Source organism: Hermetia illucens, chromosome 2 (genome assembly GCF_905115235.1).
Source record: "Hermetia illucens chromosome 2, iHerIll2.2.curated.20191125, whole genome shotgun sequence".
Classification (NCBI taxonomy): Eukaryota; Metazoa; Arthropoda; class Insecta; order Diptera; family Stratiomyidae; genus Hermetia; species Hermetia illucens.
The window spans coordinates 109,433,201-109,460,289 of record NC_051850.1 but is presented as its reverse complement, the minus strand read 5'-3'; the positions used below and the strand labels follow the sequence as shown (position 1 = coordinate 109,460,289).

Genomic DNA, 27,089 nt, shown 5'->3' with positions numbered 1-27,089 from the left:
TCTCCTATCTAGGGTCGAAAATCACAACCGATAACAGCTACGATGATGAAATCCGCGCACGGTCGTTGTCAGCTAACAGAGCCTATTTCAGCTTACAAAAACGTTCCGCTCGAATCGACTCACCATAGGGTCAAAGCTCTTACTGTACAAGACAATGATCTTGCCAGTCCTCATGTATTCCTCGGAAACTTGGGTTCTTAGCAAGAAAAATTACGAACTCTTGGCCGCGTTCGAGAGAAGAATCCTCTGAAGAATTTTTGGCCCCCTACATGAGGATGGACGATTCCGTAGCCTACACAATGACGAAATCTATGAGCGATACCATGACCGTCCGGTTGTGTATAAAATCCGGCTCAATAGGTGACGGTGGGCGGGTCACTTAATCCGTATGGATGAGGATGATCCCACCCGGAATGTCTATAAGGGCAATATCTATGGTAGAAAAAGAAGACGAGGCAGACCCTGCCTAATATGGAGCGATGACGTAGGTCAGGATGCCAGACAGCTTTTAGGGATACCGAATCGGTGGACCTCGGCGCAAAACCGGGATGTCTGGAGTTCCTTATTAAAGCAGTCCTAGACCGGATACCGGTTGTTGCGCCGTTGATTTTTATTTTCGTTTTACTGACGACAGTAGGCTCAAATTCCCCTCCTTTATCTGAGCTGTGTTTCTGCTTCATAGAAAAAGCTGGACGTTGTTTCAAAGTATATTTAGGATATCATTGCTTTACATACAATCTGCAGGTAATGTGCACAGGTATGCCGCATTGCCATAGTATTTCTCCCTTTCGTTAGTATCATCTATCCACGGAAGGTGTTTCTGCCACCTTCCTAGATAGCTTGTCCGCTGCAGATTGGTTGTGATGTAATATGGACCGGGAGTCAGAGTATGTAGACCCTATTGTCTGAACTCAGACCAGGTTAATTTCCTCTATGGATCCTCCTGCACTCCTTTGTCCATTTCGGGAACGCTTATGACTGCATGAGTCGTGAGTCTATCTGCAATGCTATGTGTAGGTGGTGCATTCTGCAGAAACTAATGATTATTATCAAAGCGACACAAGGAAATATCACATGTTGAACCGAGGTGACATTTCAGGAGAACTTGAAGTCGAAAGTGGAGTCCACTAGGATTGCATCACCATACTATTTATTTTTGTTATAAACTACTGTCTTCATATTGTTCTGTCCAGGATGGATTACGCTGCTTGCTCTCTCATCAGGTCATTGCCCTTAGCCAAATGGCTTTGAATTTGGAGGAGACAAGTAGAGTTGGACTGAAAATAAATTACTACCAAAACCAAAGTTCTCAGTCTGAAGAAGTCATCGCAAAGCGACGACCAATTTGTATATCTCGGAAACGTCGTTCTTGCCGACGCCGGCATTGAGCTTAATGTCACCCAATGCATTAGCAGTGTTAGATCCGCCTTGGCGGTCTTGTCTGTTTCACATGAATGTTCTCTCTGTGCTGTTATATGGGAGCATCACTATCCCCAAATGGCCGACGAGGGAATCCAGGAACACATGACGCAGGAAGCGTGTAAACTTCTCAGGTGATCCAAAAGAGGGCCGAAACTTATCCCCGCAAAGCCTCAACGACGAGGCGCAGGTGTAGTTAACTTGCTATGCCTCATTCGGAGATTACCGACAACCGTATATTTGACCTAGTCGACGCGCAAGTATTCTTGATCGACAGATAATGTACTGAATTTGTCATAATGCATTTTAGTTTTGGGATAATTCAATAGAAAAATGTTGCATATGTCCAAAATTGACTTGGTAGTAAAGTTGCATCACGTCATTCATAACGGTATCACGACAAACTTTACACGGGTAATCAAGTAACGTTAGGGGTAATTTTCGCGATTGGTTCACCTTCTACTGGAGTTTAAACGCGAATTATTCCCCATAATAATATAATCAATTTCGCTATTTGACTCACTACTGAATTTGTTCCGCACCGCAGCGTGTAACTCGGTTTTTATACGCATTACTGGGCACTACAAAAGCAATCCAAACAGTCTTCGCCCGCATTCGAAACACAAGAAAGTTGTGGGAATAACTTTTTTCATAAGATAACCCAAGGAGGAAAATGAAACTTTTGGAGGTTGTTTTATTGGCTGTAGTAGCCGCATTATCCTTTGCTGGTAAATAGCTTCAGACGCAAAATTCAATTCGCTATTCTAATTAATTTCCGAATCCATCGCTGCTGTAGGCGTAGCAGATGCGGTAGGTCATCATATTCACTCACCCCACGTCCGAACACCACCTCGTCCTACTAGGAGACAAGGATCTTAAATTGTGCTCTAAATCCTGAGCACACTTGATAATAAAAACATTTATCTGAAATTTAACTTAGAGTATTTTTATTTCTTCTTGCTCCACGGTCACTACCTAACAAGGTTTGCAAGAAGACATGATTCTAGTGCAGAGAATGCTCAAGTTCAAAAACGATATTCGATTCGAAGGTAGGAAACAAAGCCGTATTAAGGTTTGCGTATCTGTTTGGGTTCAAATTACCTTATTTTTTGACTCGCGTGCCCAGGTAGCGCGTTCACATAGGAAATGTTCTATGGATTACAGGGTGGACACCCATCATCTTTTAGAATTCCTATTCTGAACATATGTCCAGGTTTTGAATAATGACCAGTTAGCATGATCACAATTCTTTTGTAAGTTTTCTTGTTCAAACAAACCTGGGTAAATTTTGCAATATGTTTGTTTGGTTCAAACAGGAAAAGTTTGTTGTGTATAGCAACATTAGAACTTTGCATTTGCCACTATGGGAGATTGTTCCCAGGTTTTGAAGGCAACATTAGCCAATGCTACTTACACTCCAATCGCTGGTTATGGTTCCGACACGGGAGAAATGGAACCCTCTTTTGTTAAATTATCCGAGATTTCAAGTCATAGTGACCGCGTCCTCAAGGCAGCTTGACCACTAACTCTTGGTCGTGAACTTTGTTCTGTATTTGAGCCATCTTGCCGCGCATTTTCCACCAAGCATTTTTCGGATGAGTTTGAGGATAAGTTTAGCTCTTCTAACAAGAAGAGATGTGGGAATTCGAGAATCAGAAGGCTTTGAATGCGTTATTTTCCACAGATCTAAATTCATTAGTCTATAAGTTGTTCTCATTGGAGTACTCCGAATATATATGTGTATATATGTATGTATATATTGTACCTGTGCGGAGTTGCTAAATCTCCCATCAGGCGCGTCCCTTCGTGCGGATAAGGGAATGCTCGGCGAATGTGTCATGGGCATGCACATACATGCATCCGGAGATGTGCGTGTATGGGCATGCTTATGCGCAGGCCGGGTAGGCGGGAAGTAAACGCCCACCCGTGGATAAAAATTGGCTATGGGAAGGACACCCAGAAATTAAACCAAATATGGAAGAGGAGAAAAGTAGTTTTTTTTACGGTGCAGGGCTTCGGAAACCCAGTGCCGGCGGTTTTTAGGAGTGAGCAAGCGGGCTCCCGGCCGTCGATATCCAACGACCGCAGTGCCTCAGTAGTGGGAAACTTGGCTACTGTGGCATCTAATGCTACAAGAGATAATGGTGGAGTGGAAATTAGGTCCACACCGGATCCCTTTAGGAGGAGTTCCAAGCTTGGGAGATCACCACCGAGAACAATGGTTCTTTTTGGTAGTCGAGATTCGTCGCGGGACTCTGAAAGAAATACGAATAGTCCCTTAATCCAGATCATTCCTTGTGGCGCAAGGCGCGAAAGCAAACGGGAACATACCGGAATGGCGTTCGTTACACTCGGGGAACGAATAAATGAACTGTGCGAGTTCATCAAGGAGAGGCGGAATATCCACCAAAATATTCGAGCCTTGATAAGAGGCATTAAATTGTCTTATATCAGGGCACTCGAAGAAAAGAATTCCCAAGCGTCAGTTGGCAAGGTCACAAGGGAAACGCAGGTGACGCCTCCCCGTGATAAAGCAGGCGGGAAGACAGGAAAACGGGCTAGAGACGGTACCAGCGAGCCTCTTGGACCACAGCAAGTCCCGAAGAAGAAAAAAGCCTCTTCACCAAAGAAGGCGGAGCCGGCGAGAGTACCCGCGAAAGTCGGTAATCTCACGATTGCAGCCACAACACCTACAAAAGTGGAGGAAACCAACGCCCGAAGGCCCGAACAATGGACTAAGGTGAGCAACAAGAGGAAAAAGGACAAAAAGAAGCTCCGCCCGGAAATAATAATTATTTCCAAGAAGGGGTCCTATGCCGACATCCTCCGAAAAGTGAAGTCAGACCCGGAATTGAAGGATTTGGGGGATAGTGTGAGCCGTATCAGGCGAACACAGAGAGGGGATCTGATGCTGGAGTTAAGTAAATCCGCCGACAAGTCGGCCGATAACTTCCGCGGAAGGTGGAAAGTGTACCTGGAGAGGAAGCTGAGGTAAGAGCTCGGAAACAGGAGATAGTGGTTGAATGCAAGGACCTAGATGAAGTCACCTCACGGGAGGACATCTGTGCTGCGCTAAAGCAGCAGTTCAACCTTGGCGATATAGACCAGAGTGCCATAAAAAGGATGAAGAAGGCAAATGGTGGCACACAGACCGTTATTATTAGTTTGCCGGCGGAATCAGCTATTAAGTTAATTACCGCGGGCAAGGTAAGAGTAGGTTGGGTCATGTGCAGGTTCAGGGAGCAAATCTCTCTAAAGAGATGCTTCGGATGCCTCGATTTCGGCCATTTTGCGGCGGCATGCACTAGCCAGCATGATAGGTCGAGGAGTTGCAGGAAATGTGGGGAAGAGGGCCACCTCATCAAAGATTGCACCGGAGATCCACGGTGTATGTTATGTAGTGGGAAAGAGGGCGTGGACAGCCGGCATATTGCGGGAAGCAGCAGATGTCCGGTATATAGGAGGGAGCTGAACCGCACAGGCAAATGAGATTGATACAAATCAATCTCAATCACTGTGAGGCAGCTCAGGACCTGCTCTCGCAAACCATTCGAGAGTCGAATGTCGATGTCGCGGTTATTTGCGAGCCGTACAGAAACTACGGCGGTGCGACTTGGGTGGTGGATGCGTCTAGCAACGCAGCATTCTGGGCGTGCGGAAGACAGGCCATTCAGGAAGTCATGACCCCCCCGGCAGCCGGTTTTATAAGGACGAAGGTCAACGGTGTCCATATTTACAGCTGCTACGCTCCTCCTAGTGCAACCTTAGCACAATATGAGGAGATGTTAGACAGTCTGGTGTTGGATGCTAGAGACCGCAGCCCTAAAATCATTGCGGGCGATTTCAACGCGTGGGCCCTAGAGTGGGGAAGCCGATCGACGAACACCAGAGGTCAAATTCTGTTGGAGTCATTTGCGGAGCTGGACATCGTGCTGGCCAACGTTGGATGCGTGCCCACCTTTCGAGGAAGAGGGTCGGGTTCGATCGTTGACCTGACATTTGTTAGCACTTCACTGGTGGGGGAAATGGCTTGGCAAGTGAGTGAGCACTACACCCACAGTGACCATCAGGCCATCTTCCTTAGCATTAAAAACCGAGGAACGAATCAACGACGCTCTGGAGATAGAAAGGCTAAAGGGGTTGTCTGGTCTATCGGAGCTTTTGAGGAGGAGACATTCCTGGCGGAATTGGAGGGAGCCCATGACCCAGATGGAACAGCGGTGGAAAGGGTCACACAGCTGTCTCAGCGTGTAACCGAAGCATGCGACGCTACGATGCCACGACGATGTTTGCACCACGGCAAGAGGCCAAACTACTGGTGGAACACGGAGATCGCTGCCTTGAAATCCTCTTATCTCCGAGCGAGGAGACTTTCCCACAGGACAAGGGGAAGGCCGGAGTACCAGGAGCGTGAGGAGGAATACAGGGATATGCGAAGCAACCTTAAGAAGGCCATTCGGAGAAGCAAGCGGGAATGCTACCAGAAGCTCTGCATGGAGGCTAATACGAATCCGTGGGGTACAGCCTTCCAAGTTGTAATGAACAAGATCCGCGGGCGAAAATCACCTCAGGTGACATGCCCACGGCTCTTGTTGCAAATAATTGCAACTCTTTTCTCGCAGCAGGAGCAGGACGAAAGAGAACCCCAACTGGCAGCTCAGCAGGACGTCTTCTCGATCCTTGGTGTTACCGAAGAGGAACTTTGGGAAATCTGCAGGCGTATTGGGGATAGCAAGGCTCCGGGATTGGACGGAATTCCGAACAGGGCTCTGAAGGTGGCGGTCAAGGCCAGACCAAGGTGGTTCGCAAGCACATTCGAATCGTGCATGGCGGAAGGAGTGTTTCCCGCCCAGTGAAAGAGGCAGAAGCTGGTCTTGCTACCGAAGCCTCGAAAACCACCCGGTGTGCCCTCTTCATATCGCCCTATTTGTCTCTTAAACACCATGGGGAAGATGTTGGAGAGGGTGATATACAACAGGCTGCTCCCGTTCATCGAGCTTGCGGGTGGTCTTTCAGAGCGGCAATATGGGTTTCGACGAGCCCGTTCTACAGTCGATGCAGTAGCAAAGTGGAATTGGCTCGAAATGCAATGGCCATGGGCAAATGCTGTGCTCTGGTGACGCTGGACGTCAAAAATGCTTTTAACTCAGCCAACTGGGGCTGGATTAAGGGCGCTTTGGCCAAACTGGGTGTTCCTAGCTACTTGGCTCGGCTCATTGAGAGTTACCTTTCGGACAGACTTCTCTGGTACGAGACGGACGACGGGCCGAAGGAGTACATTGTGACAGCAGGTGTGCCTCAAGGTTCTGTATTGGGACCGCTGCTGTGGAACATAATGTACGACGAAGTGCTTCGCCTTCGCGTGCCGGAGGAGACAACGCTGATTGGTTTTGCGGACGACTTGGCGGTAGTTGCAATTGCAAAGCATCCCGAGGACGTGGAGCTTTATGCAAATGAAGCCATTCATACCATCAAGTCATGGTTACGTATGGCCAAGCTGGACCTGGCGGACGAAAAGACGGAGGCGGTCCTCATTACCAACCGTAGGAAGAACAACACGGTTACCATCCGGGTTGGTAATCGTGAGGTCGTCTCAAAATCGGTTGTCAAATACCTGGGGGGGATGATCGATGCCAAGCTGAGTTTCAAGGGACACTTGGATTATGCGCGAGAGAAGGCAGCAAATGCCAGCTCATCCCTTGCAAGGATGATGCCTAACGTGGGAGGGCCGAAGTATAGTCGCAGGCTACTCATCGCGGGAGTGGTGAGGTCGATCCTGCTATACGCGGCCCCTGTCTGGGCGGGAGCCTTGAACCACGCTGTCAACCGGAGGAAGATATGTTCGGCATACCGGCCAATTGAGCTAAGGGTGTGCAGCGCATTTAGGACGGCGTCGACAGAGGCAGTGTGTGTTATAGCAGGAATGATCCCTATAGATCTTCTAGCGAGCGAGGCACACTGGCTCTACGAAAACCGGAGGCAAATCCAGCCGAGGTGAATGCGGATTTCCGAAAAGCCATCAGAAGAGAGTTGTGTGGCAAGTGGCAACAACGATGGGATAACTCCGACAAGGGCAGGTGGACCCATATATTGATCCCGTGCATCGAGAAATGGGTCAACCGAAAGCACGGAGAATTGAATTACCACCTGACACAGTTCCTTACGGGACACGGTGGCTATAGGAAGTACTTGCATCGCTTCGAGTTGGACGAGTCTCCCAACTGTCCTGAATGCGGTGCTACACTCGAGGACCCGGAGCACGTTATGTTCCATTGTCCCAGATTTCTGCAGCAGAAAAGGAGGTTGAACAGCATCTTAGGGGCGGACATCGAGCCCTCCAACCTGGTGGAAGAGATGTTGAAGTCGGAGGAAAACTGGATGGCGGTAAATGAGGCAGTAGCCGTGGTGCAGACAAAACTCCTCGAGTTGGATAGAGCTCGGAAGGCGGCGCGACGGAGACGCGACATGGACGAGCTGGTATAGCGAACCAGAGCCTCCCCCGCGAAGTAATACTTCACGGTGGTCCCGTGGGGAGGGGCGGAAGAGTGGGGGTGGTTTTAGTGGGTGTGAATCCCACACACTGCTGCAACCTGGCGCAGCAGCGTCTTTCTAAGATTTCCACCTCGATCCATAAAAAAAAAAAAAAAAATATATTGTATATCCCTCGTCCATATCGTGTTCTTACTGTCAGTAATACAAACACACAGTTTCAAATTAAGGAGATCATCCTGTGTGAAGGCCATTTTTTAAGGTTTTGTTTGTAAAACAAATCCTTGTTAAAATCGGTTCAATGTCTGTCTGTCTGTCCGTCTGTCTGTCTGTCTTTTTTTTTCCCGATGGAAGGTGGAAAGCTTCAAAAGCTACCGCAGGCTCCTGCCACACGGTTATGTGGGACTCTTACCCACTAAAACTACCTCCTTCTCCTTTCACTCTCCCCGCGGGATTCCCATTTGGTATTACGTCGCGGGGCTGGATCAGAATTTATTCTGCGCTCATGTCAACATTCGTGTTCCTCTCGCGTTCATTCTTTCGGATGACTTCCTCCTACCTAAGCTTCTTTTCGATGGCTGTAATCACTTTTTCAACTTCGGTCCATATCCCCTTGGCTTTCACCATAAGCTCCATGATATTTTCGGGTGTAAAGTGCTCTCCGGTTGTAGCTCCTAATGTAGCCCTTTGGGTTTCGAATCTGGGGCAATGAAAAAAGACGTGTTCTGCGTCCTCTGGAATGCTTGCACACTGTGGGCAATATGGCGAATCATCACGCCCAAATCGATACAGATATGCTCGATAGTCTCCGTGTCCGCTGAAGAATTGAGTTAGGTCGAGACCTCTTTCGCCGTGAGGTCGTTCGATGTATTTCCGGATATCCCATATGATTTTGTGAGTCCACCGGCCTTTTGCTGACTCGTCCCACTTCTATTGCCATTCCGCGACAGTTTCAGCTCGTGCGAACTGTTGCCGACGGGCAGGAGATTCTCCGGTGAGGTACGTTCGATCGTAAAGTCGTTGTATTTGTTTCGCCAGAATCTCAATCGGGACCATTCCTGCTATCACGCAAGCTGCTTCATTGGAAATTTTTCTGTAAGCGCAACATGTTCGGAGTACCCTTATGCGATACGCAGCTCCAATCTTTCTCTTATTTATTATATTTTCCAGTGCATCTGCCCATACTGGGGCTGCAAACAGTAGGATCGAACTGACCACCCTTGAAATAAGGAGTCGACGGCGCGGCCTTGGGCCACCTATATTTGGTAGCATTCTCGCAACCAGCGCTCTGATGTTATATGCTTTGGTTGCTGCACCCTCCACATGCAATCTGAAATTTAACCTCTGGTCACTTATTACACCTAAGTATTTAAGTGCAGGCTTGGAATAAATTGTTTGCGTTCCAACTTTAATCTTCATGGAAGTGCACTTTCTCCGCTTGGTAATAAGTATCACTTCCGTCTTATGCTCTGCGAGGTGTAGACCAGCATTCTACAACCAGGATTTAATCTCATAGACTGCTTCATTTGCATAGAGCTCGACTTCTTCGAGAAGGCGTGCAACAACCGTCACACCAATATCGTCCGCGAAACCAATGGAGGCCACAGCAGTAGGAAGGTCTAGGGTCAGTACCCCGTTATACATAATAATCCACAAGAGTGGCCCTAGGACAGACCCTTGTGGAACTCCGCATGTCGTTTGGTAGGATTTCATTCCTTCATCTGATTCGCAGCACAGAGTCCTATCGATTAGGAAGTCGGCAACAATACGCACCAGGTACTTCGCCAAGCCTAAGTTAATTAGGGACTCAAGCATCTTGGTCCATCTAGCGGAAGTGAAGGCATTCTTCACATGTCTGTCTGTCTGTTCGTCCGTTTGTCTGTCTGTCTGTTCGTCCGTCTGTCTGTCTGTCTGTCACAGTCGATTTATTCGGAAACGGCTGAACCGATTGTCACTAAAATTGGCAAGAGTATGTGATCTGTTGTTCCCTTTACATGCACCAACTGGCGTCATTTTGTGTTAAGTTTAAGGAGGGGCTCCCCATACATGTGAAAGAAGGCTGCAAAATGTTTTTTCACATAATGTGGCCATGTGGGATATCAAACGAAAGGGCTCAATTAGTACTTTTCGAAACTGGTTCCACATTTGACATTGGGTGAAACAAAGGGGAGTGAGGGCTCAAAATATGACCCCCAAAAAGTGTAACAGGTCTCGTTCTCAGAACCTATCAAACCGAAAAATCTGAAAAAAATCACAATGGTGCATCTCTACGAAATCTAGGCCTTAAAATACATCGGGTTCCGATACCTGCACAAATAAAATTAATAATAGTATATTTTCACATTTTAAAAATTTACCCGGCACCCCCTTATGTTCATCCCAGAAGTATGGCATAGGTGTAACAAAGAATATACTGCACAAGTTGATCAAGTTTGAAGAAAATCCAAATATTATTAACAAAGTTATAGGGGGTGAATTTCGTACATTCTGAAACCTGTATGACGTCATCATCACATTTTAATTCATCAACAGCATAGCGAAATGAATTCTTATGAATGGGGTCCCGGAGAATTATTTTGTTTTAGTTTTTTAGTCATTTGTATATGAATATCAATTACTCCGAACAGACGTGTGTGTGTGGCGCGGCAGGATCTGCAGCATTCGAAATTTATTTCGAATGTTGCGGATGCGGACGGGTAGATGGCGCGGAACTCTCCACTCACTCATTTTAGAACGCACCAAGGGAGTGGAGAATTAGCGGTGGAAAAATGCCGTTGGTTGGGACAGTAAGGACCGCATGGAAATAAGCCGGTCTCTTCTGTTTCCAACCGCGGCGGTGAACACATTAATACTGATCTTTGTTCTGAAGTTTACCATCCATTTTGTATCGCCCTTCATTATTAAATTAAAATTTAAATATTCGAAATACGTAAAAAAAATAAAATACTTTAAGGAGAAGAAGTGCTAAACATCTCGTTGAAACTACATTTCTAGGGTTCCCTATTGGAATTCCAGGACAGAATATTCTATTGAAGCGTTCTTTTAACTTCATTGGTCTCCTCTTATTTTGTCCAAGTATCCACGTACACCACAGTAGATGACAGCGACCTGTTCTTCAATGGCCATTGGAACGTATTGTCCTTGTTTCAACAATTCAGTGAGACGAACACCACGGTTCAACAATTGTTGGGTGGCAGCGTCCAAATCTGAACCGAACTGGGCGAAGGCGGCGACTTCACGATATTGGGCCAATTCCAGTTTCATGGAACCAGCGACCTGTTTCATGGCCTTCGTACAATTTGCTGCCAGCCCCGCGGAGCTGGTATACGGGCAGAACCCAAGACTCCCAAGCGATCCGGTTTTCGACAAGAGATCGGGTCTCACGGAGTCGAGGTTGGTGCGTCTGCTGAGGGACAATGTCCGGCGCATCAGAGCGCCACCACCCACCCGACACTCGCCCATACCTGCTTGTTCGCCCAAGGAACTGGACACATGCACGCACGTGCTGATCAGGACGGATGCCGTCCGGAAGCCGCTGCAGCCTCCATATGAGGGCCCGTACCGCGTTCTCGAGAGGGGAGAACATTTCTTCCAGCTCGAGATCGGCGGACGCAAAAAGGCGGTCTCTTTGTCCAGGCTGAAACCCGTGTGCCCCCCGAAGCAGCGTCGTGTCCGCTTTGTGAATTAACGGGGAACGCAGTTCGGGGATCCGTCGCCGAAACCCCCTAGGTTTCGTTTGGGGGCGGAGTGATGTGGGTGGTGATTGCGGTCTGCGCTGGAGAGGACCGCTTCGGTCGTCAATTCTGTGTTCGTGCGTGCATTTGTGGTTGCGGCCTGCCGTGTCGGAGCAAAATTCACCGCGTTTTCATCATAAACTCACCGCGTGTTCATTGAAAATTATTATTTTTTTTTTGTTGTTACTCGAAATGTCGTTGGACAGTAAAGACGCGGCAGGCCCATCGGACCCGCAAGTGACCGCCCTCGCCGTACGCGTTCCTCCGTTTTGGCGGCGGAACCCGGAGCTGTGGTTCGTGCATTTGGAAGCGCAGTTCCAAATGTCCGGCATCACATCGGACGCGACCCGCTTCAACTACGCGGTGGTCGGCCTGGACGAAGAGTCCATTCTTATGGTGTGTGACGTAGTGAAGTCGGCATCATACACGTAGCTCAAGAGTGAGTTGATCAGGCGCCTGTCGGAAAGCGAGTCGGCAAAATTAGATCACTTGCTGGCGGGTTTAACATTGGGTGATCGAACTCCCAGCCAATTGCTTCGCGAAATGAGGCAATTGGGAGGGAGCAAGATTGGCGATGACCTGATCAAGTCGCTCTGGCTGCGACGGCTTCCGGGGGGCACCCAGGCGATCCTAGCTTGCGTTTCCGGTTCCTTGGAGGAACTGGCAGCGACGGCCGACCAGGTACAGGAGGTGTACGTTCGCCCAACCATAGCGGCCGTTCAACCACAGTCGGATGAGGTGAGCGATTTAAGGCGCGAGATAGCTGCTTTAACAGCCAGCGCGGCCGAGATGCGGGCGACGTTGGACGCTCAGCGTTCGAGTGCCAGATCGCGAGCTCGCTCACGGTCTGCCACACGAAAAGGGCGTTCAGGTAGCAGGTGGTCAAGACAGCCTGCGGACAAAGGTATTTGCTGGTACCATCTGAGATTCGGAGATAAAGCGACAAGATGTACGCTACCTTGTAAATTCGCGTGTACCGCAAAAAACTAGGTCCGCGGGGGGTCTTGGCGACGGCCACCCAGAGCGCAGCGCCACGTCGCCTAACTATTTTCGACCCCCTCAGCAGGCGCAACTACCTCGTCGACACGGGTGCGGAGGTTTTGGTTCTTCCCGTACCCCGGCATCATAAACTCTATCCACAACCCCTCAAACTGGCGGCAGCAAATTCCTCCCGCATCAATACATACGGATACAGGCAAGTGGACGTGAGTCTTGGCTTGCGTAGGACGTTTTCGTGGCGTTTCATCCTGGGGGATGAAACCGCCGCGGTTGGAAACAGAAGAGACCGGCTTATTTCCATGCGGTCCTTACTGTCCCAACCAACGACATTTTTCCACCGCTAATTCTCCACTCCCTTGGTGCGTTCTAAAATGAGTAAGTGGAGAGTTCCGCGCCATCTACCCGTCCGCATCCGCAACATTCGAAATAAATTTCGAATGCTGCAGATTCTGCCGCGCCACATGTGTATGTAAGTATATAGTATATGCGTGCTAATGAGCCGTATCTAATATACGTACGATATGTGTACATATGTATGCTTTTGTACACGAAGTAAATCGGAAATATGGATACGATCAATTTATATGCATGCATATATATGTACAGTATTCGGAAATAGGCAGTTTGTTTGTTTAAGGTGAGGATAATATCTATGGCTGCAATATGTACGTATATCTTGTAGTTTGGAAGAGAATGAATGAAGGAATATGTTGGATTTGTAGCTATATAGGAATAGAAAAATGTTTCTTACATAAAATGAACACGAAACCGTTATGCCCGAAGCGCGAGCTTCCGGTATTCCGACTTGTTTAATAATATCATGAGCATGCGTAATAATTTTTCCAGCCCGATAGCATAGTTCATTATTGAAATACAGAGCAATTTATACACCCATCTCCCAAAAAAGGTGTTTTTCTGTTGCCACGCTAGAGGGCGCAGCGATCATCTTAAAGAAAAAAGTAAACGGCATTTTATCGTGGAGACTTTACTACAGTCCGCAAACTAGGATTATTAACAAATATTAAAAGTTAAATTTTTGGTGTCGTGTTAAACTTTTTTTTTGTGAATTTTTGGTGTTTTTTCACGGCTTCATCAATGAATAAAAAAACCACTGAATGAATCGTAATTATTCTAGTTCGTGGAGCGTAGAAATATTTTCTCAATAAATCGTGAAAATTTTAAAGAATTTCGTTCGATAGATTTTAGGCTATAGTGGCAGCAGACTTTCAATATGCAGTTTCGAGAAAAACCTAGTCCATAAACGCTAGGTTTCTTCCAGAAACATATTCTTGCCCTTTTGGTGAAGTCATTCGAACGTCATTCGGACCGATAAATACCCGCTTTATTGCGGCGATCGACATAAATCTGGCATGTGATTTATTACGTGTTTAAGGCTAAAATTTTCGAACGACTCCGAATATCAAAAATCACTTTGTCCATATATTCTACGCTATACCTAGACTCAATTGACGCAAAAAAAAAGTCGATTCCTCGGTACCCACACACGGGATGACCCCCTTAAGGGCCCTGAGTAGTAAGTTATCTACCCTGTCATAAACCGTTGTGCGTTAGAGCGAGATAGCATGGAAGTTTAAAGCTCTATATAAAGTTGGGTGTAGGAGCTTTGTCCTTGGTGCTGTATCTTGGATGCAATGCAATTTCGGGCTTTGGCGTTGCGCTTTAAGTTTTGATGTGTGCCCTCGGTGATGACGTTGGCGAATTTATTCTTCGCACTTATTGCAAATCATACGAAAATACCTTGCAAATTCGCGTAGATACTTTATTTCTTTCCTGTTGCAATAACCATCATCGTCATCAACGGTGCAACAACCGGAATCCGGTCTAGGCCTGCCTTAATAAGGAACTCCAGACATCCCGGTTTTGCGTCGAGGTCCACCAATTCGATATCCCTAAAAGCAGTCTGGCGTCCTGACATGCGTCATGATCCATCTCAGGCAGAGTGTCTCTCGTATTTTTTCTACCATAAATATTACCCCTATAGAATTTCCGGGCAGGATCATCCTCATCCGTGCAGATTAAGTGACCAGCCCACCGCAACCTCTTAAGCCGGTTTTTATCTACATCATGGTATCGCTCATAGACTTCGTCGTTATGTATCCTACGGAAGCATCCATCCTCATGTAGGAGGCCAAAAATTCTTCGAAGAATTCTTCTCTTGAATGCGGCCAACACTTCTAATTCTTTTTGTTTTTACTAAGAACCCAAGCCTCCGAGGAATACATGAGGACTTACAAGATCATAGTCTCGTACAGTAAGAGTTTTGACCCTATGGTGAGACGTTTAGTGGGGAACAGTTTTTGTGAGCCGAGATGGGCTCTGTTGGCAATCACCAACCGCGGACGGACTTCATCATCATCATCATAGGTACTATAGGTTGCGATTTTTGCCCTTCGATAGGAGAAATTTTCAACGGTGTCAAAGTTGTAGCCCCCTGTCTTCATTGTTTTTGTTTGATCAGTGCCATTCAATGTTGTTTGTTCTTTGTTTCTTGGTATTGACTTTGCACCATATATTTCGTATTGCCTTCATTGATGTGCAGCCCAATATCTCGCGCCGACTGCTCGATCGGGAGGAAGGTAGTTTGAACATCACAGGTTGTCCTTCAAGTAATGTCAATATCGTCAGCGTAGACCAGTAGTTGGGTGTACTTTGTTAGGATGCTGCCTCTCGAATTCACATCTACATCGCGAATCACTTTCTCCAGGCCCCGGTTAAAGAGGCCGCATGTTAGGGTATTCCCTTGTCTTAGACCGTTGTTGATGATAGATGGTCTCGAGAGTGATCCTGCTGCTTTTATCTGGCCTCGCATATTCGTCAGGCTCAGCCTTGTCGGTTTTATCAATTTCGTTGGGACACTGAATTCTCTTATTCCGTGTACAGTTTCACCCTGCCTATGCTATCATAAGGGGCGTTAAACTCGATGAAAAGATGGTGTAATTGATGGCCATATTCCAACAGTTTTTCCATCGCTTGCTGCAGACAGAAAATCTGATCTGTTGCTGATTTGCTTGGAGTGAAGCCTCTTTGGTATAGGCCAATGATGTTCTGGGCGTATGGGACTATCCGACCTAGCAAGATAGAGGAGAATATCTTATGGTATAAATGGTACTCAGCAACGTGATACCTCTATAATTGCTGAACTGTGTGATATCTCCCTTTTTTATGTATGAGACAGATGATGCCTCGTTGCCCGTCATCAAGCATTGATTCGCTGCCCCATACCTAGATCATCAGCTGATGACCGCTTGGTGTTGTTGGTCGCATCCGTATTTAACCAATTCGGTTGTAATTCCATCGGCTCCTGGCGACTTATGATTCTTAAGCCGTTGGATTGCAAGGATTGTTTCTTCTATGCTTGGTGGTGGCAGCATTTGCTCGTCTTGTTCAGTTGGCGAGACCTCCTACTCGCTGATATTTTGATTGTTGAGCAGTTCATCAAAATACTCAACCTGTCGTTCCAAGATGCCCATTTTACCAGCAATCAGATTCCCCTCTTTGTTTCGGCAGGATAACCATTGAGGTGTGTAAGGCTTCATCCTACTGGCTTGTTGGAAACTTCGGCACCTGGTGCGGTTGCTCTTGTACTTTGCTAGTTCACAGATCTGTTTGTTCTCCAAGGCTTCTTTTTCCCATCTGTGAAGTCGCTTCTCCGCTCGTCATACGATGAATGTAAGGTAGCAAAGGAATGCAAGAATACTGCATGCCGAGTAATGTTGCATTCTCAGAACGCGGGCACACGCGGAGATTTATCACGAATTCCGGCGAGCGGAGAACTGACTTCACAGACGGAAAAAGGACACCTGGGAGAACCAACAAGTCTGTGAACTCCAAGGGAGCAACCGCATCAGGTGCGGATTAAGTGACCCGCCCACCGTAACCTATTAAGCCGGATTTTATCCACAACCGGACGGTCATGGTATCGCTCATAGATTTCGTCTTTGTCTAGGCTACGGAATCGTCCATCCTCATGTAGGGGGCTGTTGGCGAGTGTTAGAGCTTTTGAGTAACACTATACACATATCAAGCTAAGGCTTACTCCGTTTGAGTTTTCGAGCTAGACACAGCATGCCATGAAATGACCTACAATGAAATATGGGCCCAGGAAATTCAATACAGAATTTATAAAATATTTCATGATTTTGCAGTGATTTCGCATTCAATTCAGAAGGTCGCTGTTTTGCTGTTTTCATTTGAACTAAATACTGCGGTGAAGCTGATCAAATTATATTTATTACCTTAACACCTTTTACGCAATATTATAGAAATAAATAACTAGAATAAAATGCTGTAAGTTATCAGATTTCATGGTACAGGTTGAGTGTTAACGTTCAATGTCCAATTGATTACACGGTTTAATTTGGTGATAAAAGAGGTGAGCCTTTCCCATTTCTTGGGAAAATGTGTTAGTTTCTTCGGAGAAAAACTGTATCTAATTTTTAAATTGTATGACCCCATGATGTTAAAAATACTGGCTGCTTGATTTGGAGTTTGAACGGAAATTAAACTGCATTTGTTATATGGCGTCTGTACACAACTATGTACTACCCAGCTGGTTAACAGCCGGACTTCGAACCCCGTTCCTTAGGGGATCGACAAACTGTGATAGACTTAGCACTAAGATGGCATTAAACCTGATGATAAAGGACCAGGAGCATCAGAAGTGGAGTAAGTTAACAAAACTCAAGAGAATCTGCGAATCTTTTATGTACTACGAAGTAATGACGCAAATCAGGCAAACTGAAATGTTTTTCTTCCCGAATTTTATGCCGTTGGTGTGATTAACTAGAAAGGAACTCACGTAACCTCGATTGGATTTTCAGATCACTTCCTCACGTAGCTGTTCATGAATTGAGACCAAATGCAGGATTAGCGCCTTGAGAACCTGTCATTGCTTTGGGTACTACTGCTACTTTCAAAGAAACTAACGTTTCCCTAAACGTCCCACCCAACAACAACAACCCCTTTCTCTCCATTTTTTGAAAGAAATTATGTATGACTCACTCCCGATGGTGTTTCTTGATCCGCTTGCTCCCTTTGGATGTACCTGAAAATTCATTGCCTCTGGTCCTAAGTTCAGGCGGAGGTCGTCTGTAACGCTAAACCGGGTCTTCAAGTCCTATAACTCTCTTTCGACTTGAACAGTCTCAGGATCAATTTCTTTATAGTAGATATAATAGATTACATGGAGCAGCGTCATCATTAATGTGTTCAGTACGCTGAGGTTTGGGCTTCATCTCACCATGAGCAACAAATGGGTTTATGGATGTTGCATGCATGAATGAATGAATGTTATCATTTGTTTATCATCGTGATCATCATTTTATTTAGTCCCCATATCTGCAGTCATAAGGGGTATCAAATTAAAGGTCTCGGTGTGTACTTTTCGAAGCCGGTCTTAGTTATGACATTTGTTGGAAAGGTGGGAAGTGCAGGGGGTTGAAAGTGGTCATTCCTTTAACGGGGTCATTCTCAGAAACTACTCAACCGAAAAATCTGAAAAAAAAACCGGAAGGAGGCTGCCACTATATGGCGCCTAGGCTCGGAAATAGCTTCCATACTAATATCTGTACAACTAAGTTAATAATAGCATATTAATTTTTAGTAATTGGCTGCGAAACCCCCCTTAAGTTCATGCTAGCACCACGAACAATATAGGGTATAAAATACTCGATGAAATAAATGACATTGTGTCCCGTAATATGTTTCCCTTTTGCGTCGACCACTCCCTGTTCGCGTCGTTGAAACGTTTTTCTACACTTCGCGCACTGTCCTAAAATGAATCAGTCTCAGCGTCAGTTCAGAACGATGCACGGTGGAAACGCGCCTACTCTCTACCAATCAAGTTTTCTTCATGTATTCCCGAATTATCTTAACTATTACTTTTACGAGGGTGAGAAGCCCCCAAATACGCCTCCAATTGTTCAACTCAAGACGGTTGCACTTCTTCGAAATCTAAACAACCATCCCCTTCTTCCGCTCACAGAGAAAGGTCTCAGATTCTCAATATTTTGGTATGAGTTAAAGGAACAACTCTACAGAATTTGCAGAGGTTGCTGTACTCCCCTTGACGGCATCGGTGGAAGCGATAATTTGGGGATGAAGTGTCTATCTACATATTGCTGTAACTACCCATTTCAACGACATAAGATGGAAGTTGAAGAGGTGTTATTTGGTTGGAAACCGCGGTGAAGTGTTCTTTTCATCGTTGAAGTAACTGATTAGCGGGGATGAAGAGACAACTGTTAACCTTCCTGGTAGGACTGTTCATGAAGAAAACAGAACTGAAGTCATTGTTACCGTGCCTCGCTCGTTTAGCGCTTGCAAATAACCTGTAAATCTATTGGTGATCGCGATACGATCAATTTGATTGGATGTACGTTCCAGTTCAGTTGAAACCCAACTGCCTTTATGGTAGACTCTGTGCTCAAACAGTGTTCCATTAATGACGAGCCGGTGGAAGTTGCAGAAAGCCGCTAATTTGCCACCATCGTCACCACAGTTCCCATGACCGTGTTCACCCATCATATACCCGTGCAGGATGTCCCTTTTTCATTCAAATCAATCATCGCAATGTCACTTCCGGAGAGTCTCTCCGGAATGGGTTTCAGTTGCGCATAAAAAGCCTCTTTTCTCTCCGTACTTGAAGTGTCCGCTGGTACGTTACAATGTACTATTAAGATGTCGCTCATTCTAGACCAGCATTTTTAAAATTCTGTCTGTTACCGATTCCAAGGGCATAAGAGCGTGCCGAAATCGGATCCATGTTTGGGAAAGGTTTACCGGACAATACAGTGCTGATAAAGGGGGTAATTTGCTCCCGAAATATATATCTACACTGAAAAATAAAAATTGTAGTTTGAAGGAAGCTACTGGTCTATCGATTCTAGCCTCATACCGTCGTGGAGGAGCGTTCTCTTATTCCAGAATCCAATCATAAGCCGTTGACTAAACCAAACGGTCGAAGCCAAAAGGGCAGCCCGATTCCGAGGCATGGTAGGCATTTCCGAAGGGAAATTCGGCAACTGACCATAAACGTCCATCCCTTTTAGTCTCCTTTTCCGGCAAGTTGGACATGCTTTGAATGAATTCTAAACCCTCAACTCACCAGCTTAGTGGGACATCAACTTCTCGAATTAATAAAAAATACTATTACTTCTAATGAATTTGAACTCAAGATACTCAAGTGTTACTCGGCGTTCAGGCTATATTGTCTCTTCTGTTCCTGCTCTTTCAAGCGGGATTGAAACCGTCTCGGGCAGAGTTGTTTTCTTATTTTATTTTGCAGGCTTGTAGTCTATTTACCCAGTGCCTAATAAATTTGTATCTTTCTCGTCCATACGTCGACGAAGTTCTTCGTTCGAATTGCTTTAGGCAAAAGTACCTCTCTCCAAAATTTAATAGCTCAAAGAGAACAAGGAACACCTCAAACCTGATGCTACTGTTGAAATAGCGGCATTTTCAGATTTTGGGCAAAAACCGAGGGCGGATCTAGATTTTTAAATGGGTCGTCGGACAACAGGTTCATTGTAATGATCGCCAATAAAATCGATACCTAGTTTTACAAATTTATCGACGCGATGTTTGGCCAGACTGGTAGAGTCTGTTTTGTTAGCTCTTATGTTAGCTTATGTTAAGATAACATTTTGAATGCTAGTCCAAACTTAGTTAACACTCTACGGCAAACTCGTCAAGATATCCGCCATCCCACTGTCGAACAATAGATTTAAATGTAGTAGGTCGTAGCTCTCTAATCGATATAAGCACCCATTCAGTGATGGTCAACTTCGAGGCCAATGTCAGCATCACTTGTGTTATATATCTAGAAAGCAATTCCTAAATGCACTGCTGAATGCGACAAGATCGATCTGATTGGACGTTCATTTCCGACATGTTGAAATCCAATAGACAATATCCCAGGCTCTGCGTTCGAATAATACACTGCCAACGACGAGACAGTGTAAGCTACAGAAATCCGCTAACTTCTTATTTACAGTTTTCCCGTTCTTTTTCCTGGAAAACCGTGATTTTAGCTGATGTATTCTACTTGACCCTATTACTTGTGAATCGATTTTTCCTATACGCTTTTTATGTGCCGTGATAGGTTTGAAAACGTCGCTGCTGCTCAATCTCACCGTATAATGTAGTGCGGTTGCTACCTGCTAACCTTCGTGCGTGTTGACAATTCACTTATTTACCGTGCATTGTCTTCGACTTCCATTCATCGATCCGCTCTCGGTCTGATTTCACCCCACTCAGAGGATTGAAATATCGATCCTTCAAGTCAAGGGGAGTCAGCCCACAGGGATTAATGTCATGCAAAACCAAAGGGGACTCAACGAATCCCCCCGAAAGATGCCTCCCTGGATAGCCTCTGAGGTATTGACACCCTCAAATGGTAAATAAGTAATCGGTCTTGTTTCCGCGTCGTTCTGCACCGTGTCCTTTTTAGGGATAAGGTAGGTAATCCCCGCAGTGAGGAAGGGTGGAAATTCCGGCTGACTATTCACTTGATTTATGATATATGTCCAACGACTGGTATACCGATAAATTTCTTATACCAGAAATTCTACATCCAATCCAGACGAGACTCCTCCAGTTTTTCGAGCTGTTTATGGTTCGTCGAATCGCCTCCTCAGTGACATCACACCAAAGCCCACCCCAATATTCTCTCTGTAAAATCTTCGCTGATTCTTCGCGTACGATGCATTCTGAAGACGTCTGAAGCGATTTGCGCCATATCGTCGTAACCGACTGCATATGATAGAAAGTTTCTGCTTTAGTGTGTCCAGAATTTCAACTATGGGTGTGTTACTGCGGATGGCATAGTTCCTGTAAACCCTCTGCACTTTATTTCTCAGCAGTCTGCTAACATTACCAGAGGTGATTTGGATCAGTCTAACAATGTCCTCCTTTAGTGACTCGCGCCGACGTTCTACACGAATTTTCCATGGTGGATCCAGCCAAGGGGAGCCTTCAAAAGGAGAGCTTTTAAGGTATTCTCTTTACACTAAAACGTTGGATTAAAATCAGGTAAAGGAATACTAGGTTCCCAGAAAAAAGACATGTGATCATTAAGTAAAGATGTTAGAATTGATTAGAGACGGGTGCTAAACAAAGTCTCACTGTCGGATCAACTCTACTGAGAATTTAGTCTGACTATCGCAGACAAACTGAAAGTAATACAAATACGGAATCCTAGCAAAACGAAATGGGCAAAGTTCAATGAGTTTCTTGGAATTTGAATGTGGCTCTATAGGCGACTAAGCTCCTTCTTTGGCAATATTGAAAACGCTCAATTAGTCTGCAGTCTGTAGCGTGTTCACAAGTAGGTAATCCCGGCAATGGGAAAGGTGGAAAATCCTTCCGGGAGACTAATGACCTGTGCCAACCGTATATATTGATAACGCTGCACTTGATCCAGACCGGGGCTCTTTAAGTAATCCACTCAGCATACCGGATGCGAAATTTCCAAAGTCGATTCAAATTGTTTTGCTTCAGTTACAGAAAATTGCACTGTCTTCTTCTTGTTTGAATGATTTTTAAAAAGTCCGCTGGTTCCTCGCGTTCGTTGCATTCGAAAGACGTCTGGAGTGAGTTAAGACACATTTTCACAAATGACCGCATTTCCATTTACTTTCCTGTAATTTGAAGTGCTCATGGTAAGATATCTTTACATTTTTTATATTCTGGAATATTAAATAATTCCAATTATTACTTTTGAGTAAAACTAAACGGAAATTTTGAGGGCTAGTGAATGAAATATTAGTGACATGAACACCATTCTTTAACTCATTTAGTATTTTATTCGGCAGTTCGCCTATTATACATAGCATTAGTTCTCTTAATCAGAAAATTAGACCAAGGAATATTCCATTTCAAAATTAACCAAAGCAAATTCTTTTGTTTTGCTTTACATTTGAAATTATTTCTTAAAAACAAAAATATGCGATTAGACACTGTAGTAAAAAGCGACACGTACCTAAAAGATCTTGACTAATCTCAAAAAGTTTTCAATATAATAAGAACCCTATAAAGCTAGAGGTTTAGTTCTGCTGAAACATTTCAGTCTTTCGCCAAATCTGTAAGTCACATCGAAGTGGACCATAAGAAAATGGAAACCTTGGGCCTACTTGTCCGGATTTCATTGGTGTTACTTGCCCGAATAGGTAATTTATATCTATAAAGTGGTTGTTATAGGCCGCATTATTCGAGGATCTTTTTATGGGCTTAGATATTTATTGGCCATTTGGCAGGATCATTTTCGGCGGCTAAGGATTATATCAAGTATGACCCACCACCTTTCGTAGCCAATTGGAATTAAGATGTTAATGGTATTTTCACAAATACATGGATAGTATGTTAAATACTTAATGTTTCTACAAATCTTAATACTAAATAAAATATTATATGTACAAGTAGGATTGTCATTTATCTCCCATGGGTAGCGTGGTCGACGCACTACGGGCCATCGCTAACGGTTTGCTGAAATGAGTTTCAGCTCCTTCCCGGACTTCCCAAGAAAATTGCACTTCTCCTCTGCTGCCTCGCGCCATATGTGTGAGTGTCCGCGGCTTTGCGATATGGGCGGTATTTCATTCGCTTTTCCAATCTGGCAAGAAAAGGCATTGAATAACATGTAATAGTCCCTCTTTTCCTCACATTTTAATACCTCTCAGCTTTTTCAACTACCCCTCTTAATTTCATAATTACCATTCCGATTTAATTTTTCCTGCGATTTTGAATTTGAAGTTCAAAGCCAGGGTCGGCGAAATCAAAAATCGGCGGGACCGGGGCCGGCTGATGCAGATTAACAGCTAGACGCAGCACGGGAGATCGCTTTTTAGTGCAGGGAATAAAACGGCGAAGCAATGATTATAAAATAATAATAAGGTGGTGCAGCGGTGCAATAGGAAAGAGCGTTCAATCCTCCAACCTGAAGTGTGGTAATTTATGGTATAAAATTGAACTTTGTCATTACTTAATTGATTGATATAATAAAGAAGAAAAAGAGAAAAAAAAACGAAAACATTCAAGGAACTTTACCGGTAGAAATTACGTCTACCTTGCTCTTAGCTGAGTTCATTTGTTCCAAAACAGGATTGAAGTGTTTGAACCGAATCCAAGATTTCCCTTAGAGCTCTGGACGAGGGAAGGGAGTAAAGTTCAGTTTTTAGGACATTTTTATTAATCTCTTATTGTTCATTTTTCTGTACTCAGGAGCCCGCCTGGGATGGAGCAATGGCGTAGGTGAGGACGCCAGACAGCTGTTAGGGATATCGAATTGGTAGAACTCGGCGCAAAACTGGGGTGTCTGGAGTTCCTCATTAAGGCAGGCCTAGACCGAATACCCGTTGTTGCGCCGTTGATGATGACGATGCTTACTTATATTTCAATTTTTTTATTATATAACTTTTGGCTGTTATATTACTTTGGGTTGTTAAAGGGTAATATACGACCCAGGGCGAAAAGTGGATTGGTACCCACGATGGAGCATAACACCTGGGATACGCCTGGTGAACCAACACCAACAGCTCTACTACTAAACCCTATCTCCATCTCCACGTGGTGACCGCTGGGAGCTCTTTCTTAACGAAAAGCTGCAGACGGAGGAGGATGAAGGCGAGTCTCCCGTGCAAGGCAAGTTTAGAAAATCACGTCCCTATAGAGAAAACTGCAGAGTCGGAGAAGGATTCCTTCTACGAGGCAGTAGAACGAACCTTCGAAGCCTGCCCCAGATATGATATCAAAACCGTACTTGGGGATTTTAACAGTCAAGTAGGGAAGGAGTCCGTATTCAGGCGATACATTGGCTCCCATAACTTACACCAAAATACAAACGATAACGAACTGCGGATCATTCAATTAGCAGTATCACACGAAATGGTTGTTGGAAGTACCTGGTTTGCGCGCAAAGCGGTCCACAAACAAACATGGGCCTCTCCGAATGGAACCACTTTCAACCAAAATGACCATGTGTTGGTTGAACGCCACCACCTCTCAGCCTCGATGAATGTCAGAACATATAGGGGGGCCAATATAGACTCAGATGACTATCTCGTTGGCATGGTGCTCCGAGCTTGAATAACAACATCACCCAGAATCCCCTCTGACAATCAGGTGAGTGTTAACACTGAAGCCATCCACAACATAGCTCTCCGCCACACCTGTAAGAGGGAAATGGATGCCGCAATAAACGCAGCCAACGGAGATCCTGGAGATGAAACATCAACAAATGATCTTCACAATCACCTGAAGAACGTTATCGTTGATACCGCGACAAATATACTTGGCCCCAGTCGCTAGAAAATTCGGAACGGTTGGTTTGACAATGAACGTAAGCTAACAACGGAACGGAAGAATGCCGCATACCAAGTAATGTTGCATTCTCAAAGAACGCGGGCACGCGCGGAGACTTATCGCGAACTCCGTCGAGTGGAGAAGCGACTTCACAGACGGAAAAAGAAGCCTGGGAGAACCAACAAGTCTGTGAACTAGAAAAGTACAGGGAGCAACCGCACCAGGCTCGCAAGTTTTGCCAATAAGTCAGCAGGATGAAGCTTTATACACCTCGATGTTCATCCTGCCGAAACAAAGAGGGAAATCTGATTTATGACAGAATGGGCATATGGAAGCGATGGGTTGAGTACTTTGATGAGCTACTGAACAACCATAACATCGGCGAGTTGAAGGTCTCGCCAACTGAAGGCGACGGACAAATACTGCCACCACCAAGTATAGAAGAAACAGTCCGTGCAATTCATCGGCTTAAAAATCATAAGTCGACAGGAGCCAATGGAATTACAGCCGAATTCGTTAAATATGGAGGCGACCAATTACACCAAGTGGTTCATCAACTTGTGCTCAAGGTGTGGGATAGCGAATCAATGCCTGATGATTGGCAAAGAGCCATTATCTGTCTCATATATACATGCAAAAGGGATATCACACAGTGCACCAATTATAGAGGTATCACGTTGCTGAGTACCATCTATAAGATATTCTCTGCTATCTTGCTAGGCCAAAACATCATTGGTCCATACCAAAGAGGCTTTACTCCAGGCAAATCAACAAGAGATCAGGTTTTCTCTGTGCGGCAGGCGATGGAAAAACTGTTGGAATATGGACATCAGTTGCACCACCTCTTCATCGACTTTAAAGCAGTCTATGATAGAGAGAGAATTCGGTATCACGACGAAATTGATAAAACTGACTAGGCTGACCCTGACCAATGTGCGAGGCCAGATAAAAGCAGCAGGATCACTCTCGTGACCATTCAACATCAACAACGGACTACGACAAGGGGATGCCCTATCATGCATCCTCTTTAACCTGGCCCTCGACAAAGTGATCCGTGATGCTGATGTAAATGCGAGGGGTACGATCCTCTTTAAGTCCACTCAACTACTGGCCTACGCTGAAGATGTCGACATCATGGGAAAAACCACCCGAGACGTACAAACTGCCTTCATCCAAATCGAGCAGGCGGCAATCGGGGTAAGATCTTGGGCTGCACATCAATGAAGGCAAGACAAAGTATATGGTGATAACGTCAGCACCAAAAACCAACCAACCAACAACATGAAACCGCACTGGTCAAACGGGAAGAATAAAGATAGGAGACTACAACTTCGAGACTATTGATAATTTCTCCTATCTAGGGTCGAAAATCACAACCGATAACAGCTACGACGGTAAAATCCGCGCACGGTTGTTGGGAGCGAACAGAGCCTATTTCAGCTTAGAAAAACTGTTCCGCTCGAAACGTCTCACCATAGAGTCAAAGCTCTTACTGTACAAGACTATGATCTCGCCAGTCCTCATGTATTCCTCGGAAACTTGGGTTCTTAGCAACAAAAATTGCAAATTTTAGGTGGCGTTCGATACAATACAATTCGCGGCGGCAGTTGCTGATGACAACGCCGGGTATCCTGACTGGCTTTAGACTTCCTTTTGGCTGGCTTCGGCCTAGCCTTTGACCTAGTTTCGGGTTGGCTTTGGGTTAGAAAATGATTTCGGGTGCATGTGAATATGGGGATGCAGGTTCTTGACTTTAGAAAATTGGTTTATAATATTACGGTTGATGTAAGTATGCCATTGGTCTACGTAATATTTCCTAATGCAGGCGGTTGAGACGACTATCAAGTACTAATACCGACTATCGGCTACAAATCTGATAACCCCTAAGCGTACGGAAAAATCATGATCATGTTCTTTGAATGTGAAAATATTGTATTGTCTATTATCTTATATCCTTACGGGATCTTTTATTTTTTTTTTTGCATGAAAGGTTCATTCATTATACGTTGACAACTATTTTGTGCGGTCGTTTACTTTACTTGGTAAATGTAATAAATGTAGGTACAAAGTACCCTAGTAATAAGTAATATTTGGTACTATCGACTGCCGAGTGTTAATATTTGGTCTTGG

At 45.2% G+C, this 27,089-nt stretch overlaps 1 protein-coding gene and 2 long non-coding RNA genes across 3 annotated transcripts; 2 read left to right on the top strand and 1 right to left on the bottom strand.

The window, feature by feature from the left end:
- The first annotated feature begins 2,006 nt into the window (after nucleotides 1–2,006).
- LOC119649101 lies at nucleotides 2,007–2,354 on the top strand. The gene is made up of 2 exons (XR_005249090.1): nucleotides 2,007–2,147; nucleotides 2,216–2,354. It is a non-coding gene; the product is annotated as an uncharacterized LOC119649101 (long non-coding RNA).
- An 8,602-nt stretch (nucleotides 2,355–10,956) lies between these two features.
- Nucleotides 10,957–11,197, bottom strand: LOC119648527 (ATP synthase subunit alpha, mitochondrial-like). The gene has a single exon (XM_038050295.1). The coding sequence runs from the start codon at nucleotides 11,191–11,193 to the stop codon at nucleotides 10,957–10,959; it is 237 nt and encodes a 78-aa protein (XP_037906223.1). The 5' UTR covers nucleotides 11,194–11,197.
- Nucleotides 11,198–22,655: 11,458 nt separating this feature from the next.
- On the top strand, nucleotides 22,656–23,774 carry LOC119649102. The gene is made up of 3 exons (XR_005249091.1): nucleotides 22,656–22,828; nucleotides 22,894–23,552; nucleotides 23,602–23,774. It is a non-coding gene; the product is annotated as an uncharacterized LOC119649102 (long non-coding RNA).
- Nucleotides 23,775–27,089: the final 3,315 nt, after the last annotated feature.

What these genes read in the sequence shown, in the direction of transcription:
- LOC119648527 (XM_038050295.1), bottom strand. Translation starts at nt 11,193, where the DNA reads ATGAAACAGGTCGCTGGTTCCATGAAACTGGAATTGGCCCAATATCGT.